Source organism: Mustela erminea, chromosome 4 (genome assembly GCF_009829155.1).
Source record: "Mustela erminea isolate mMusErm1 chromosome 4, mMusErm1.Pri, whole genome shotgun sequence".
Classification (NCBI taxonomy): Eukaryota; Metazoa; Chordata; class Mammalia; order Carnivora; family Mustelidae; genus Mustela; species Mustela erminea.
Genome location: NC_045617.1, coordinates 42747554 through 42766917, shown reverse-complemented (window position 1 = coordinate 42766917; position 19364 = coordinate 42747554). Strand labels below are relative to the sequence as shown.

Sequence of the window (19364 nt, the reverse complement as noted above, 5' to 3'; positions counted from 1 at the left end):
TCAAATTTTGAACAGAAGAATGTTAGTTCCTAGAGGGTATGTGTGCTGTATAGCTCTGAATACTAACTTACCTCCTTTTTTTGTAAATTCTCAAAAAATATTAAGAATGGCTTGGGGCGCCTGGGTGGCTCAGTCATTAGACGTCTGCGATCGGCTCAGGTCATGATCCCAGGGTCCTGGGATTGAGCCCCGTGTTGGGCTCCTCGCTTGGTGGGAGGCCTGCTTCTCCTTCTCCCTCTCCTGCTGCTGCTCCCCCTGCTTGTGTTCCCTCTCTCGCTGTGTCTCCCTCTGTCAAATAAATAAATAAAATCTTAAAAAAAAATTAAGAATGACCTTTTTATAATTGAGGTATAATTGACATACAATATGACGCTGGACATTGGCTTTTAAAACATTATTTCTAATGCGGAATCCATGCTGGCCCATATTAAAAAATCACTTCTAGACTGGGCTTAATAATCACTTTAATAATCTCTATACCTTTTTAGAGCAGAATAAGACGTTTTCAAATCCTAGTGCAGACTGTTTTGGTAGAACCAGTGGAAAGGGATGTGTGCATGTTTACTGAGTTTTAAGATTAGATGGATTAGCTCTCTGCTGAGTCCACAAGTTACTAAGTGCATTTCCTGTGAGAGTATATTTTCAGAAGCCAGGAATAGATTTTTAAAGCGTACCTTTAACCATTGAGATGATAAAGGGAGAGAATCTCTAGGTTGGTCTGTTGTAGAAAAATCTTGACATTTATTTGTGCTTCTCAGGAACTTTTCATGTATTTTCTGAGCATTTATTTATACTGTAGTTGTTCCTAGTGCACTTAGCAGCGCTGTTCATTATTACCTTTGCTGTATTCATTTTAGGATTGCATACTTTGTTAAAGGTATATTTTCTTGAGATTTACATAGTGAGAAATATGAAGGTGCACAAGGATTTGTATCTTTATCCTAAGAAAGTTAGGGGCAGGTCACCTGCTAAATTCAAAGGACAGAAGAGATCTGTGAAAATAATTAATCAGTTATCTATTGATTTTTATAGTTTAGAGTGAAAGTAATTTTTGTATATTTTATTCTTACAATGCTTTCTCTCTATAGCTTATTTTAAAACACAGAATCAATTTTTTAAAAGATTTTATTTAAGAGAGAGAGAAGGAGAGAGCATGTGTTGTGGGGAGGGACTAAGGAATAGGGAGAAGCAGACTCCCCACCGAGCAGGGAACCCAACTTGGGTTTAGATCCTAGGCCCCTGGGATCATGACATGAGCCGAAGGCAGAAGCTTAACCAACTGAGCCACTCAGGTGCCCACATAATCAAGTTTTATATGTATTTTTCCACAGTAAAAGAAATCAGAAAAAATTCTGCATGATAGTAATATGATACAACGTGATATTGGGGAAGATCCTGATTTTGGCCTCAGGAGTATTGGATTTCAATTCCAGCTACTCCTTAGCCAGGTGTATCTTAGAAAAATCACTCCTCCTATTTAAGCTTCAATAATGGGACAGTATTTCCTAGTGTGATTTCCTCATAGGGTTAATGATGATCAAAGTCTGTTCAGCAAATGAGAGTGAGTTAAAAATAAATATACAATAAAATGTTTATAAAGGTAATCATAAATATTGTTAATTACTTTTCACTATAATAAAAATTAAGATCAATAATAGTTTTATATATTATATATTGTTATACATATTATATGTAATACTCTTGTATTACATGGTTGTATAGATTATGTAGTTATATGGACATGCCTACTGTGAAATTTGTCACTTTGTACCAATTTTCTGTGCTCAGATTCTGAAGACCTAAACCTCAGAGTATATTTGTATCTAGATTCTTTCTACCCTGAGATTCTACTTTGCTGTCCACCCTGATGAACTAAACCAGTGGCTCTCAAACTTTAGCATGTATCAGAATCATGTAGGGCTTGTTGAAACACTGATTTCCATTCCCAGAGTTTCTGCTTTTGTAGCTTAAAGGTGGGCCCAAAGAATTTGCATTTCTAGCAAGGTTCCAGGTAGTGCTTGATGCTGCTGGTCTGAAAACCTTCTTTGATAACCACTTGAATTGGACTGATTGCCTAAAAGGAAATGTTTATTGTTTCCCTTACCTTGTTTTCTTAATTAGAACTAATCTATAAATTCTCACTTAACTTAAATGACTCATCTCCGTTATCCTCTGACTGGACTCAAGATGTTAAAAAAAAACAAAAAAAAAACCTTAAACTTCTTTAGAATTATGGACACTCAGTTTCATAGTTACAGCTTTTAAACTTTATGCCAACTTTGTATTTTATAAACTTCATGGCTTTTTTGAGAGTATACTTTTAAATTTAAAAATTCAGCTGACTAAACCATAAAACCTTTGTATAAAATTCACTCGGAAGTTCAACAAAGGCACAACATTGGAAGGCCATCTATAGCTGACAAAAGACTAAAGATTGTGTGTGTTCTTTCATTTCTAAGTAGTCTGTCTCGTGAGTGATTGTTCAGTGTAGCTGGATACAGTGGCCAAAAACTGTCTTCTGACAGTGATCAAGTTTTTCTGTGTTTAAGCCAAATAGGCTTGCACAAGCTCCCATTAATGACTCAGTAGCTTTCAAATCCTATGGTAGAAGTTTTACCAGATAGTCTTTAAAGTTTCTTTTGGCTCTAAAACACCGGGACTTTATTTACTTGTTCATTAAACACATTAGTAGTAATTTTTTTCTGACTAGTTAAATTATTTAGATTCCTCATTAAAATGTTATTTTAGTGCATCTGTTTAATTGAAGATAGGTAAATTGTTACTATGGGTTTTAGGTGGAATAGCAGGAGCAGTTCCTGGATGTAATTTTATCATACTTTTGCCTCACAGCGTTGCTCTAGTAATCAAGGTTGTTTTTTTTTTTTTTAACTTAAACCTTTAACTTAAGAAACAATTGTTCATGAGAAATTAAGCTGTCAAAGTACCTTAAACAGAACTTGCAAATTCTTCATAATTACAAAGATATGACTTTTACTATCGCTTATGCCTGAAATTTTGTTTCAAGTCCAAAATTAAGGAGAGCTTTGAAGAAGATTGTGGCTTCATACCACATTTGCATAATTATTATCTGGTAGTAAGAAACATAGGGCCTTGAAATACTGGAAATTTTTTTGAATAGTGAGAAATTCTTTTTCTTTCCATGAACAAATGTTTTGGGGGAATAGAATATTAACAGCTTTTCCCAATTAGTAGATAGTTTTTATGCATTGTTTCATTTTGAGTCACAGCCACCGCATATGACAGATGTTTTTATCCCTTTGTGTAACTGAGGAGAGTCACAAAATGATAAATTAACTTGCCTATCTAAAGTGTCACAATTAGCAAATGGAAGATCTGTCATTAATACCCAGACCTGACATCAAAGCCCCACATTTTCTGTGACACCTCACTGAAGAGTAAGTTGTTGAGAAGAATTAGTGTAAGTTGATGAGAAGGTGCCCGGGGTTCTATATTATTGTTGTTTGAGAAATGAGCAATGGGCTTTTCCAGTACTGTAGCAAGTTAACAACAAAGTTGATTTACAAGAGAAAAACCACACGGTCTGAGGCAGATTTGCCCTTTAGAGCCTGGCAGCCAGGTGTCATGCAGCACCGCACGCTGCTGCTCGTGTTCAAGCCAGAGCTCTGGCTTGAAGTATCCCTTTCTTCCCACCAAATAGATACAGGTCTGTATTTTATACGAATATGGATATATACCCATGTCATTTACATAGACACATAAACACACACACAGTATTTTCAAAAGATTTTTAAAAGTACACCATAGCTAGGATTAGGTCCATTTTAATCCTGGGCTGTTTACACCAATCACACTCTCAATAATGATTTCCTAATCATGTTGAACCTGTCTTGTCAAGAAGTTACATTATGCTCAGTATATTTAATAAATGACTAATTTCATATATTTCATATAAGAAAATCAGTTTGTATATTTTTATTCAAATCTTCCCTAAAGCTTTTTTGCTTGGTTTCAACCCTTAAAGAGTTCAACTTCATGCTATGTAGAAAATTTAGATTCAGTCCCTTGCCAGTGACAGTTGGAAGTCTTATTACTCTGACTCGTTAATGTTTTACATCTCTATTCCGTATGTACCGTGCTAGATTTTAAATTGGTTGAGAGTAGGAAGTAAGTCTCAGACCCTTTAGAATTGTAATACATTCCTATTAGAAAAATAACTTGATTCAGTATGCTCATTTTACAAATGAAGAACTGCAGCCAAGAGAGAGGAAGTAAACTAAGGTCACAGAGCAAGTCAGTAGTAGAGCAAGAATTTCTTTTCACCATTTAATATGCTTTTCGTGGTGATTCATGTTCAAAAAGCACAGAATTAGGTCATGAGTTTGATGGAAACCTGCCTTTTACCTTTGCTTCCACCTCTTTGTTCTGGTTTCTTTAGAAAAACCTAAGGGCAGGAGGAGGGGAAAATCTATTAGAAAAAATAATAAAAGGAGAAGAGAAGAAAGGAAGAAAATGACTGCAAACGAACTACTACTTGTGATCAGATGAGCGAGGCCTTAGCCCAGTAATGGGGTGGGAAGTGGCAGCTCAGATGCAAACCCTTCATCAAGTGCTACTGAACAGGGAGAGCCGGGCAAATGAGAGCATGAGTGCTCCCGCCACGCTAGAGCTGGGAGAGAGCTGTGGTTTGGCACTGCATTAGGTAGCTGTCACATGAGAAGACACTGAGAACCAAACACTGTCAGCCAGAATTCCTCTAATGAGAAAAATAATGCTTAATTCTAGCAAGAGGATGTGCTGTGTTTTTGGACAGCTGATACCTCTTCCTAAAATCCAATGTCTGTTTTGAGTGAATTGATTGAAAGAACAACATTATAAAAATGTACAGCCTTTATTATATACTTTAAATCTTCTTGGGGTTATTCTTCACCCTGTACCTAAAATCTGGACACAAAGTGATAAATACTATGAAAATTAGAAGATAATTGCAAAAACTAAGCAAATGTAACTCTATCTGATGGTATTTTCTTTACCATGTATATATTTAAGTTTACATAGTCATTGGTTTCCCCTCCAAAGGAAGTAACTAGCTCTGTAATAACAGAGGCCTTGTTGATTAGTCAATAATAATATGTGAATGATTTTGACTGAATAGCAGACAGGATTGATGTGATTGGAGATGGCTGATTTAAAAGGGTATAGAGTAATGTGTTATACATATAAAATGTATAGTAATACATTGGGTGGCAACCACAGTATAATATTAATGTGGTTTTTGTTTAATAGGTCCATAATGGTGGTGGTGGTGGTATTTTTTTAAAGATTTTATTTATTGGGGCACCAGAGTGGCTCAGTGGGTTAAGGCTTCTGCCTTCAGCTCAGGTCATGATCCTGGAGTCCCGGGATCGAGCCCCACATCGGGCAACCTGCTCGGCAGGGAGCCTGCTTCCCTCTCTCTCTCTCTCTGCCTGCCTCTCTGCCTGCTTGTGATCTGTGTCTGTCAAATAAATAAAATCTTTAAAAAAAAAAAAAGATTTTATTTATTTATTTGCCAGAGAGAGGGAGTGCACACAAGCAGGGGGAGCCTCAGGCAGAGGAGAAGCAGGCTCACCACTGAGCAAGGAGCCAGATGCAGAACCTGATCCCAGGACCGTGGGATAGTGACTAGAGCCCAAAGTAGACACTTAGCCGACTGAGCCACCCACACGTCCCGGACCGTAGTGTTTTTTTAAAAAACTCAAGCTAGGGGCACCTGGGTGGCTCAGTGGGTTAAAGCCTCTGCCTTCGGCTCAGGTCATGATCCCAGAGTCCTGGGATCAAGCCCCGCATCGGGCTCTCTGCTCATCGGGGAGCCTAATTCCTCCTCTCTCTCTGTCTTTGCCTGCCTCTCTACTTGTGATCTCTGTCTGTCAAATAAATAAATAAAATCTTTAAAAAAATAAAAAAAATAAAATAAAAACCCAAGCTAACTATACAATTTGAGACATTTTACTTACAAATTCAGACTTTTGTCTTTTGTTGAAAAATTAATAAATGTGGCCCACATCCAGCAAGATAATATTGACTTTTTTTTTTAAGTATGTATGTATGTATTTATTTGACAGAGAGAGAGCACACAAGTGGGGGGAATAGCAGAAGGAGAAGCAGGCTCCCTACTGAACAGGGAGCCCAACTTGGAGTTAGATCCCAGGACCCTGGGATTGTGACCTGAGCTGAAGGTAGATGCTTAACAGACTGAGCCACCCGATGCCCCTACAACATTGACATTTTAAGTTCACCATACTGAGAAGGTGAATTTATAGACTAAAGGAGGTTGCAGGGCTTGCCATGCCTTGCCAGGAATCTGGAGGAAGGGAATTCCCAACAGACCTGAAGGACCTAAAGGACCTAAAGGACCTGAGGTTGGAGCGTGCCTGGATGTTTGTGGAGGAGCAAGGAGTATTGGATTATTTGATATAAGAGAAATACATTTTAGTTCACATCTCTTTGTCAGAGATAAGGAAAGACCACAAGGTCTTGTGTTTCAAGAATACAAGAAAGCATATCTCTTTGGGAAATAATATTACTAGGCAAAGTGTATCTCTGAGAAGAATCATCCTAAATACAATTAAGAAATGAAACAGTGGCAACAATGGCCAGTGTATAACAATAATGCCAGAGGAGAAAATTAATGGAAAGGAGGATTACTATTTCAGCAGGCTTTGTTTTTACATATGCATAGTGTGATGCTGCAGTAATGTATTGAGTGGAGAATTTTCTCAGCGTCACAACCTATGAAGTATTCATAAAGTGCATCAAGAATTGTTGCCTTGGATAGGTGCTAGAGAGGCATTTGCAGATACGTATCGGAGTAAGACAAAGAATTCAGAGAACAGGGTACATGAAGAAAGTTAATCATTTGTGATGTTTCCTGTTACAGCTGGTAAGAACACAGATACAAACAACAGTGAAATCTTTACTTATATAGGGAGTAGGTCCCAAAGCCGGAGCATAAGATAAAAGTGTGAGATGGTCAAATTAACTCCTGAAAATCCCTTAGTAGGATATCCCAGATCGTCTCTAATGAAGTCTGGCATAGACAGTTTTATTTCCAGTTTTGGAACGAGAACTCCATTTCCTCAGTTGAGCATCCGGTGAAATAGTTTGCTGTGCTCTGTGAACAGAACAGAACAGAACATGTTTGAAGCGCTAGAATTCCATGGGCACGGGATATCATACAGAAGCATGCAGGGACTGAGACCATCTGGGAAAAGAGCCTGTGCATAGTCCTCATCTTCCCTTACCCAAGGCATAGTTCCTGGGTACAACATTGCCCGCAGTGTCAGGTATTTCTTTTCTCTCCTCATCTGAGTGAATTCAGTTCTACTGCACCACCCATTATCTGTGTGTGCAGTCACTCCACAAAGCAAAAGTAATAGGTAGTGAGAGAAGCATGAGGAGCGATTATTATTCATAGATTCATTTCTCTCCAGAATACTTTCTTTGTTTAAAAGCTGTTCAGGCATACATTAAGGCAAACAATTAGTGGCTTTATGCGCCCTCTATGTTATAGCTTGTTGTAAAATTAGAATTAAAATGTACTTTCCCAATGGTGGTTAAAGTGCCCTTTGTTACAATAGGAAAGCTAGATTTTTGAAATTGCCAACTAACTCAAATACTGGGAGGAGAAACATTTTGGTACTAAAAGCTTTTCTTTCATTTGCCCTGTGCTTCCAGGTAATAACCTAGCTTGCCGGTGAAGGAATTGATTTCTAAGTGTATTCGAGTTTAGAAACATGTATCAGATTTGTTGCTTTATATAGGTTGGGTTTGCTTGAATTTGTTGATATCTAGGTGTTACCTTCTGCATGCTTGACTGCTAAAAATAATGGGTATCTGCAAGATATTACTGGGGTAGAAAAACCTAGCCCAACAGTGAAAGTCCTTCACTGACTTCTTAGAGAAGAAAAAAATGTGAAGACCACACAGATCATAATCCTCTTAAGAAAATGTTACAGGATGAAGCATTTGGGGTCTGAAAAATACGTGGATGTTGCTAGGAAGTAATGTTTTAAAGTCATTTCTAAACTATTTCAGAAGGTTCTAGAAAACATAACTCCATTCCATATAGCCCCCAAAAAACCCTTTTGAAACTGATTTGTGAGATTAGTTATTCTATCAGTTTCTTAAGACACTCTCATACTTGTTGAAGTATAAATTATAAAGCTTAATGGCTTCAGGATTTTCTCATTTTCCTGTTTTTCTTAATGGAAGACTGAATAAAGCCAGTATTGGAATTCTCAACAAAAGGCAGGGATTTATCAGAATCACCTGTGGTGTTTCTTCTGTAGTCTTCCTTTCTTCCCTTTGAAACACAGTTCTTCCAGTACTTTGAGAAAAGCATAGACCAAAAGTGGAACCTCAGAACTGTTAATTACATTGGTATTGCACTCCCTGGTGACCTCCTCAGCCTTCTGATGTCAACAAGGTAGAGGATGATGGGCCTGCCTAGCTGTGGCACACAGCAGCTGACTGGCACAGGCAGGCATCTAGCAAGGTGCATTTTTGGACACTTACATTTCTGGGAACCTAGTTACAATGGCACTGCTGTAGACAGAAGGAAATTGCGGTATTAGTTTCCGTGTGTGTAAGATACCACCAGACTTGCTACTAAGTCAGAGATGCCCAGCCTTTGTCCTGGATTTTGTGTGCATTACTGATTCTCAAAATTGAGGAGGTTAATTTGTACTTCTGAGTCTTCTCTCATCAGTTTTCCAGAAATTATACATATTCATGAAGTAGATTTTATTCTTTTAATTACTGACTTATGTATTCATAATGTGTTCTGTGATTTTTTTTTTTTTTTTTTTTTTTAAGGAGGAAACACAATCATTACTCGAAAACTTACATGTTTACCATTCAAATTACTTCCTGGTTTTGAGATGTCTTCATCAGTTCACCTCTTCTCTTCCCAAGTATCCGTTGGGTCGACAGGTAACCAAAACTTCCTCTTTGGAATCTCTGCAATCAGAGTATTAGTAGTTTCTTGCTTTGATTTCAGCAGTATTCAGTTCAGGCATCAGAATTTGAAATGGATCCAAATCATGCACTGAGCGCACAGTCTAAATCTATTCCAGCTGTACACATTACTGGTAATTGAAACAATATTTTTTGTTCTGATGGCCAAAACTAGAAACAGCCACATGAATCCCAGTGGTGTTGCCTCTCTGCACTGTATTTGTCCTAAAGCATTTTAACATTTTTTCTTTCATGCTTCCTTGTCACGTATACCAAGAGAGCTGATCCCTCACCTTATTGAAAGAGAGGAAAGAATCTGTTTGAGAATGCTTAATGGTTAGCCTTGCATTACACCAAAAACTAAAAGGGAGGCAGCACTTCTGTGCTTGCAGAATTATGCTCCACTGGCCTTTGTGTCATACCAGAAACCTGTGAACCATCTGTAGGGTGGATGTTATTGGAATAATTCTGTATTCTTAAATCTTTGCATCCTTCATTCAGACACTTAGAGAACAAATCTAAATACATAGGAATGATTTGTTTAAAGACGATTTCTGCCATCAAGCATTCTCTTTAATAATCATATACCAAGTTTATTACTTTCTTATCGCAGTGTGATCAGTTTTGGCTGATATCTAAATAAATAAAATATTTATTTTTATATATATATTTAAAATATACATAATATTATATACATATATATTTATTATTAAATTATATAAATATATATTATATTTGTATTATATATATATTTAAAATAAATAAAATATTTATTTTGCTTTTATGTAAATACTGTTCTTAAAAAGCCTGACTATGTGATATATGCCCAGTCTGTAGTCATCTAAAGAAAATGGTTGTTTTTAATAAGATTTATTTTTTGTCTTGATCATTGATGATTTTGCCAAACGAGTAGTGTACAATTTAGTACATCACTTTTGGTTCCTTACAAGTGTACTTTTTACTTACAGATCAGAGAGCTGTACTGCACTTGTTTAGAAAAGAACATATGGGATTCAGAGGAGTATGTGTCAGCCTTGCAGCTGCTGAGGTAGTTGGGTCTGTTTTCTTTTTGTCTGCTGTAAGCCTGCCAATAAGTAACAGCCTCCTCCAGAATTCTGCCTGCAAGGGGTTTCTTTTTTTTTTTTTTTTTTTTTTTTTTTTTTTTTTTTTTTTTTTAAAGATTTTTTTTATTATTTTTTTTATTTATTTGAGAGAGAGACAGTGAGAGAGAACATGAGCGAGGAGAAGGTCAGAGGGAGAAGCAGACTCCCCATGGAGCTGGGAGCCCGATGTGGGACTCGATCCTGGGACTCCAGGATCATGAGCTGAGCCGAAGGCAGTCGTCCAACCAACTGAGCCACCCAGGCGTCCCAATGCCTGCAAGGGGTTTCATAAGTAGCCATGTTGTGTCTAATATCTGTATATATGTTGAATTTGTGTCTGTGGTTTATGATGTTTTTAATGTAACAACCATCCATTTCTTTGCTGGTTGTACCTTGTTTTTGAACTTGCAATTTTTAAAGTAAAAGGAGTGTTTAACTACTGACACTACCTAAGGAGAGCTTAGGTTAGGTATGGATACTTTTTTTTTTTAATTTTTAAAAAAGATTTATTTATTTATTTTAGAGAGGGGGAGAGAGTAGGTGGAGGGTGGTGAGGAAGGGGCAGAGGGAGCAAGAGTCTTAAGCAGACTCCAAGTTGAGCATGGAGCTCACCGTGGGGCTCAGTCTCTGACCCTAAGATCATGACTTGAGCCAAAACCAAGGGCCAGATGATTAACCAGCTGCACTGCTCAGGAGCACCAGGTATGGATAATTTTAATCTTACTGGCTTGATGTCTTGGCAGGGAAAATAGAGCTCACCATGGCCTGACCAGGATGGGTGGAGGAGCAGCATTGCTGGGTAAAATGCATCCTGTGAAGGCAGTCACTGCTGAACTATATGAGGAGCAATAATGAGGCATTGGCCATCTCAGATGGTATTGGCCCATCTGAGATGGCCCTGTCTGCATGAACACTGGATATCATAAATTATTTACCTAATATTATATGAATAGTAAGCTATCTTGGTGGTATTATCAGACAGCAGAGATCGCTTACCACCCTGACAAATTTGCTTTTTAAAGTTAATAGTCATTTGTTTTCTTGGCTTTATTTCTTATATATATGGTGACTTTTTAGTCTTAATGTCCACTTGTATAATGAGAAAAGGGAAATCAAATGTGAGTTAAGTTTCTGCACACAGACTTATAATTTTCCTCAGTGAATATAAATGCTTATATGAAAATATCATTTAAAGAAAAGTCTGAGAACTGAATATTTATTAAGCCTTGGCTTCCTCTGGGCACACAAGAAAAGAACAGATGGGCACAGTAGGAGGAAAAGTCACATTGAAAGCACTTTAAGTCCAGAGACTTAATAATACAAATGTTAGTGATCTAGCAGGTGCAGCATAAGATAGGAAGCTAATTTTATGCTATCTGGAAAAATAGCTCCCCATGGAAACTAGATTGCCACTGAAAAGCTGTGTTTTATTTCATTTTTTAAAATGCCACCAAGAAATTTCTGTGTATTTCTGTATGTCAACTGAGACTTCGTTTGCTTTTTATTCAAGTCAACATGCCTGTCTCAACACCCAGTTGATTCTTGCTGAGTTTCCTCTTTAATCTTTGTGATTATTGTCTTCCTTTCTCAGTTGAGTATTTTCAAATTCATAGATTCCTTTGTCAGAGAGGGGTTTGATCTTTTCTTTCTGTACTTTCTGGCATTGGTAATCTTGGGATACAATTCAAGAATCAAGAATGCCAAGGCCAGTTCCAAACTAGAGTAAGAAAATATGAGTAATAATAGTAATGGTGATAGTCATAATGACTGTTTATGAAGGCTTGCAGTTTGTCAGGCACTGTGTTGGGACCTTCCAGTACATTTCTTGTCTAATAATGTAAGCACACCTTTGCACACATAATATTATCCAAACTTTACAACTCAGGATACTGAAGCACTCATAGGGCTTAGATGATTTGCCTGAGATCTCTTAGCTATTGATGGAACCAGAATTCTATTCCAGATCTGACTTCACAGCTATTGTACCTCCATTGTTCTTTGCTAAGATCTAAAATATGGATTTGGGGATCTGAATAAAGCAGAAACAACAAATAGAAAGTGAAGTTTCGGGGCGCCTGGGTGGCTCAGTGGGTTAAGCCGCTGCCTTCGGCTCAGGTCATGATCTCGGGGTCCCGGGATCGAGTCCCGCATCGGGCTCTCTGCTCGGCAGGGAGCCTGCTTCCTCCTCTCTCTCTCTCTCTGCCTCTCTGCCTACTTGTGATCTCTGTCTGTCAAATAAATAAATAAAACCTTTTAAAAAAAAAAAAAAAAAAGAAAGTGAAGTTTCAGTCATCTGGCTAAGCTGAGGTCAGAAACATTGGAATAAAAAAAGCACTAAGGATAAAATATGGCAGGTGCAGCAAGGTCAGGTTAGAGTCTGGGCACTACAAGAATCTGAAAATCCCCAGACTGGATTTCTTTTCCCTTTTGTGGAGATTGGACAGGGACACTTGTCAGTTTAGGCACTCTTAAGTCGGAATCATCTGAATATAGGAAACCAGACATTCTCATCATCTGTCTTCAAACAGTTCAAGTCATGAGAGAATAGAAGATGAAAATGATCACTGAATGTCACAGGAAGAAAAACTAAGGTGCTATTTCTAGAAACATAGTCTAGTAACATTTCCAACTTGATTTTTTTGTTAAGTTCCTTAAATACAGTATTCCTCTTGAAAAATCCTTTTTATCTGGAAACTGATATGTTTAACCATAGATTAACTTGATGAAATATTTTGTGACCATTAAAAAGTATTAATTCCTGATATTTGTGTGGAACCACAAAAGAATAGCCAAAGCAATCTTGAGAACACAGGTGGGGAGGCATTATGCTTCTTGATTTCAAACTATATTACAAAGTTGTAGTAGTCAAAAGAGTATAGCATTGACTTAAAAAAGGACACATAGGTGAATAGAATGGAGAGCCCAGACATAAATCCACACATGTATGGAAAATTTATGACAGAGGAGACAAGAATATATAATGGGGCAAGGACAATCTCTTCAATTAATGGTATTAGGGAAACTGGATTCCTTTCTTACATTATTCATAAAAATCAACTCAAAAATGGATTAAAGCCTTGGACTTGAAACCACAAAACTAGAAGAAAACATAAGTGAAGTCCTTGACATTGGTTTTGGCAATGATATTTGGGCTTTGACACCAAAAGTAAAAATAAACAAATGGGACTATATGAAACTGAAAAGCTTCTACAGAGTAAACGAGAAACCATCAACAAAATGAAACCTATCAAATGGGAGAAAGTGTTAGCAAATCATACATCTGAGAAGGGATTAATATGCAAAATACATAAAGAATTCCTACTCAATAGAAGAAAACAGTGGATTAAAAAATGGGAAGAGGATCTAATCTGAACAGACATTTTTCTGAAGAAGATGTACAGGTGGCCAACAGGTACATGAAAAGATGCTTTAGCATCACTAATCACTAGAGAAATGCAAATCAAAACCACAGTGAGTGAAATAACACCTCACACCTGTTGGGATGTAACACCCCACATCTCACAAATTGTGAGGAATACTTGTGCCCAATAGGTGGAGATGTAAATTGGTGCAGTCATTATAGAAAACTGTAGAGATTCCTCAAAAAATTAAAAATTCCTCAAAAAAAAATTTTTTTTAAATTTTTAAAAAATTAAAAAAAAATAGAACTACCATTTAACCTAGCAATTTCACTTCTGGTTATTTATCTGAAAGAAATGAAAATGCTAATTCAAAAAGATAACAGCACTGATGGATGATACCAGTGTCCATTAGTTGATGAGTGGATAAAGAAACACACACATACACACAAATGTTATTCATCCTTAAAAAGAAGGAAGTCCTGCCATAACATCAAACTCCATACTGAGAACAGATTAGTGCTTGTCAGAGTTGCAGGGTGAGCAAAATGTGTGAAGGCGGTCAAAGGGTACAGACTTCCAGTTGTAGAATAAAGAAGCCCTGGGGATGTAATGTATAGTATGATTGTAATTAATACCACTGTAGTGCATACTTGAAAGTTGCTAAGAGAGTAGATCTTAAAAGTTTGTATAACTGTGTGATAATGGATGTTAACTGGACTTATGGTAATCATTCCACAATATACACAAATATCAAATAATTTATGTTGTACACATTAATATGTTAACCTCAATTTTATTTTTTAATTTTTATTTTGTTAAGATTTATTTGAGAGAGATAGAGAGCTCAGAAGCAGAGGGGAGGAGCAGAGGGAGAGGGAGAAGCAGACTCCCCACTGAGCAGGGAGCCCTACACAGGGTTCAATTCCAGAACCCTGGGATCATGACCTGAGCTAAAGGCAGGTGCTTAAGCAGCTGAGCCACTCAGGCTCCCCTAATTATCTCAATTTTAAAATGTATTTATAAGGTATTTATAATGGGGGAAATGTCACATATTCATTAGTAGGAAAAGACTTACAAAATTTTATGTCACAGTTACTTTTTTTTTTTTAAGATTTTATTTATTTATTTGACAGAGATTACAAGCAGGAAGAGAGGCAGGCAGAGAGAGGGGAGGAAGCAGGCTCCCCACTGAGCAGAGAGCCTGATGCGGGGCTTGATCCCAGGACTCTGAGATCATGACCTGAGCCAAAGGCAGCGGCTTAACCCACTGAGCCACCCAGGCGCCCCACAGTTAATTTTAAAATGTGTGCAACAGACATTGGTGTGCATGCGGGAAGCATGCAAGTATGTCTTTATAATAGGTCATAATTTGACATGAGTGCGTTGGTTCCACATGTCTCCCATAGACTTTGTTCTTTCAGTCAACTCTTGGAGCATGAAGACCACATCCCCATACAGGATATGAGTTGGTTAATATTTCACTTGAGCATGTATCATTATATAAGGATATATTTCACTTAAAACACCATTTGCAAACAGGAAGTGGTAAAAATGATGCTAACACAGCAGTGAGCTAGGTGAGTACCCTGGGCTTTTTGTGGTCAGCTGTGAAAGAACTTAAAGAGGAAAAATTTGCCTTTCTGTTGGAGAAAATTTCTTAACAGCCATCTAGAAATCAAACACTTGATCAAGAATTTTTCAGACTTTTAAAATTCAAAAATCCTTGCTTCAGTAATAAGGTTTTAAGGGTTGACAAAAGTCATAGAGTCCCCGACTTACAGGAACACAATGGAATACCTGGACCTGAAGAATACTGCAATCGCACATCAGTTACCATACGTTGCTGTGGCAGTGATTCTTGGCTTGAGGGTAATGACAAGTGTGCCCGTCTTAGGGAATTTATTCTGCCCCTCGCCCTATAATTGAGAATTACTCATCAAAGATTATCTCATTTTCTTCCAAATAAGGAAACCAGAGACATAAACATTGAGTACCTTTTCTGCAGTTGACAGAGCTGGAATTTAAATCTAAATCTTCAAAGTCAGGTCCATTTTTCAGCCCTATCCCAATTATTTGAGAGGTATATAAAAGGTAATTTCTGTGGGTTTGTGGCCAGTAGTCCATGTTCAGAACACAGCACAAATACTAAAGTGAACCAGTCAAGCAAGCATCTGTGGACAAAAACCCTGTTCTACTCTAACACGAGGCATCTTGGCACAGAGTGTAGACCTCTAAATTAAAGGAACAGTGTCTAGTCCGCTTATCCCAAGTGTAACCTTACAAGTTTGCTATAGAAACAGATTTGTAAACTGGAGTTGATTGATAGCTGAAGGAATTTACTTTAGGCTGAAAGAAATTACTCTGATTTCTGAGTAAGGCTTTTGAGTTAAACAGTAATATATTAGCAGGTCAGCTCAGCTTTCATTGAGTTAAAAAAAACATGACCCAAGTAATAATATTAACATTTGATCACTTTAGTTTAAAGAGACTAGAGATTTGGAATCTAAATAATGCACTGTTTCCTGATTTTGAAGATCAGCTTTAGATGACATTTGAAGCTCTAGTCAAGAAACAGCACAGCTCCACAGTCTTGGGGATGCTTCCTCAATAGCATAATTTAACTTTTGAGGATCAAGATTTGTCCATGCAGCATTTATATGAGACTGTACAGTTAAAATATAATTTCTTTCTTAGAACAAGGATTGCCAGTCCTGAACTGGCGTCACATGAGGTCCTCCACAGTCATGTGTACACTTGGGGTAAAATCAAACAGCTGAATTGTTGAAGCTCATTTTGTAGCAAAAGATGTTGATAGTTGTGGTTTTTACAGTACTGATTTTCAGGCTTTAGTGTGCATAAGAGTCAGCAGAGGTGTAGAAAACATGTATTCCTTTGCCCTCTCCACAGAGATTTGGAATCTCTTGGGAACCTGGCTGTGGGGCAGAAGGAATCTGCATTGAACAAGCACTCCATCACATTTGGACACGTAATCAGTCCAAAGGACCACACTTTAAGAAACACTGTTATAGAAAATAAAGGGGAATAAGAATAGAGTATGCAAAATTGAGGGAAAAAATCAAGCCATCAAAGGAAAAGAAAAGGCTTTATTGGTGGAGAAGCTAGATGGCTGGAGGGAAGTGATCTCAGATTGGTTCTGAAATGAAATAAGGTCCTCCACTGCTAGTAGTGAGCAGTGGCTTTTTTAATAGACAAAAAAAAAAAAGATCTGGAAATTTATTTTAAGTTTTTATTTATCAAACATTTGGTGTTGTACTATTTTCTGCTAGAAAATGAACAGGTAGCTAAGAAATGTTACTTTAAAAACTCAGAAATAGCTAATCAAATTTAATTTGACAACTTTTTTCTTTTAAAAAGAAATATAAATAAATATGATATATAAAAATTAAAAAGTAGTGCATCATAAGGTATGTATGTATTTTAGTTTACTAAAGTTTGTTTCTAACCATATGATATAATTTAATTTATTCGTTTTGACATACATAAAAGAGCATAGTTCCCACAAAGGGTACTATAACTTCTAAGTGCTCCCCTACCTGAACTAATTTGTCAGTAGAGAAACTATTGTTCCCTAAGGCCTAAGGTCAAACTATCAGTGTATGGCATTGCCTTGTTCATCCATTCAAAAAAGGTTTTTTTTAAATGCTTGTTATGTGGAACCACTGACGTAATTACAAAGATGACCCTAGTCCTTAACCTACACTGAATATTGGTCAAGTGAGAGATTAAGGTGGCCAAGTAGGCAGTTAGAACACAGAGTAAGAAGTGCTGTGGTGGGTGAGGTCTCAGGTGCTAAGGAGCTAACAGTCTGGACAGTGAACCTTCACTGAGGAGGTCAAGCAGTTTCTCAAAGGAAGTAGCATCTAACATGAAATGTCAGGGTTGGGAGGAATTATGCATATTTTTGGTTTCTGTTTCACTTGTTACCATATCAGATACTTTGTTGTGTTGTCTTTGAAGAAGATAATCTCTGTGAGTATGGTTTTTTGGTAAGCTTTTTTGTTTTCTTCTAGTCTTCACTGATACATTTGCAGGTTTGAATTTTTGAAGCTGATTAATGAAAATGTCTGTTTAAAGCCTGAGAACTCATTAGCCATGGATTGGCCAGTTTCTCCTTATTGCCTGTTCTCAATCAGACATTTATATAATCAGTACTTAACCAGGAATTATTGGCTTTCTGCATGATGAAGCAGAACACTCATTGCCCTCAAGGATGATTGTTTTTAATGATTGCTAAATGATTCCCTTTCTTAGTTAAGGAAACTTTTTTTTTTTTTTTTATGACAACCCATAAAGCTTTTAACACATTAAGTATCACAAGCCTTTTTTGAATCATTTACCTGATGGTGATTAAAAAAATCACTTAATCAGGTTGTTTAAAGTTAAATAGCTCTTTTTCAGCATTAATGTGACCTATCCTAATGTGCTTTTTCCTTTGTCTTTAGTGGGGTGGCTTTCACACTTTTTAATTCTGATACTTTTTTTTCTATTTTATTCTATTTCTTTTAAAGCTAAATGCTAAATGGGATCTCCCAGAATTCAAAAGCATTGTCACACTGTCTCTAGTTCCTCTCTCCTCATTTTCTTTTTAACTGATTTGGATTTTGCACTCTATTAATAGACTACTTTGATTAAGGTCACTGGTGACCTTGATGTACCTAAATCTAATGGTCAGTTCTACATCTTTATTTGTGTTAACCTGTTATCAGCATTAACACAGTTCATCACTCCTTCCCTTAATGACTTTCAGGACCCAAACTCGGTTTTTCTCCTACCTGGCTGCATGCTCCTTCTCAGTCTTTGGTAGTTTTTCATCTCCCTGACACCTTAACATTACAGTGTGCTAGGGCTTACTCGAAAGCCCACTTTTCTTATGACTGCAAGTTTGTTACTCCATGTACCCATTTAAAGTCTCCACTTACATACCCAAAATACATCTCAATGATAACACGTTCAAAACTGAACGCCTAATTTTCCCTTTAAACTTAAAATCTTTCAGTGGTCTTTTTATGCTTCTCATTGTTGAAAACCAAAAACTTGGGTCCTGCCTTCAAAATATATCAAGAATCAAACTTCCTCTTGCCACCTTCCCTCACTGGTACCACCACTATCCAAGTCACTGTTCTCTTACCTGGAAAATCGCAGAATTGGTTTCCCTGGCTTCTATACATGTTCCCCTACAGATTTTTCTCAAAACATCTATTAGCTCAGTCCTTCTAAAATACATATCACTCCTTAGCTCAAAAGTCTCCATTAACTCCCCGTTTTACTCAGAGTAAAAGCCACAGTCTGTACCATAATGACCCTACATGATCTTCATTGCCTCTCTTATTTCATTTCCTACTGCTTGGTCGTCTCTCTTTCCACTTCAGGCACCTTGGCTGCCGTGTTCTTGAACATGCAGACATACACTCAGTGTAGGACCTTTGCAGGCATTGTTTTCTATGCCTGGTATTTATATGGCTGACTCTCTCGCCTCCTTGACGTTTGGTAAAATGTCATCTTCTTAGTGAGGCCTAGTAATCATTTTAAAATTGAAACCCGTCTACTCCTCTCCCAACTTCCCCCCCCTTAATTCTGCTCAACACTTTTATGTAATACCAATTTTTAGCATATATATATAGTAATATGAGGTAGACAGATACTGTTTGTTGTCTGTGCCCTACCCGCACCCCTCCCCCTCAACCCTTTGCTAGAATATGAGTTTCATGAAGACAGGGGTCTTCATGAGATGAATCCCAAATGCCCAGAACAGTGCCTGGTGTGTAGTAGGCATTTAATAACTGTTCACTGAAGGGAGGAGGGAAGGAAAGAAGTAAGGGTTTTATGACTTACCTAATTGTTAAAACCCATTTTGAAAACTCAGTTTGAAAAATGCTGGTCTAGTGGCTAGACTCAATCCTTA

At 37.3% G+C, this 19364-nt stretch overlaps 1 protein-coding gene across 3 annotated transcripts in view; it reads left to right on the top strand.

Moving 5' to 3' along the window:
• ORC3 (origin recognition complex subunit 3) overlaps window positions 1–19364 on the top strand; it is a 69708-nt gene that overhangs the window by 28542 nt on the left and 21802 nt on the right. For all 3 annotated transcript variants that reach the window (XM_032339088.1, XM_032339086.1, XM_032339087.1), the window contains 2 exons: window positions 8836–8952; window positions 9945–10024. In XM_032339088.1, the coding sequence (XP_032194979.1) occupies window positions 8836–8952; window positions 9945–10024 (197 nt within the window). The remainder of the gene's footprint in view (window positions 1–8835; window positions 8953–9944; window positions 10025–19364) is intronic.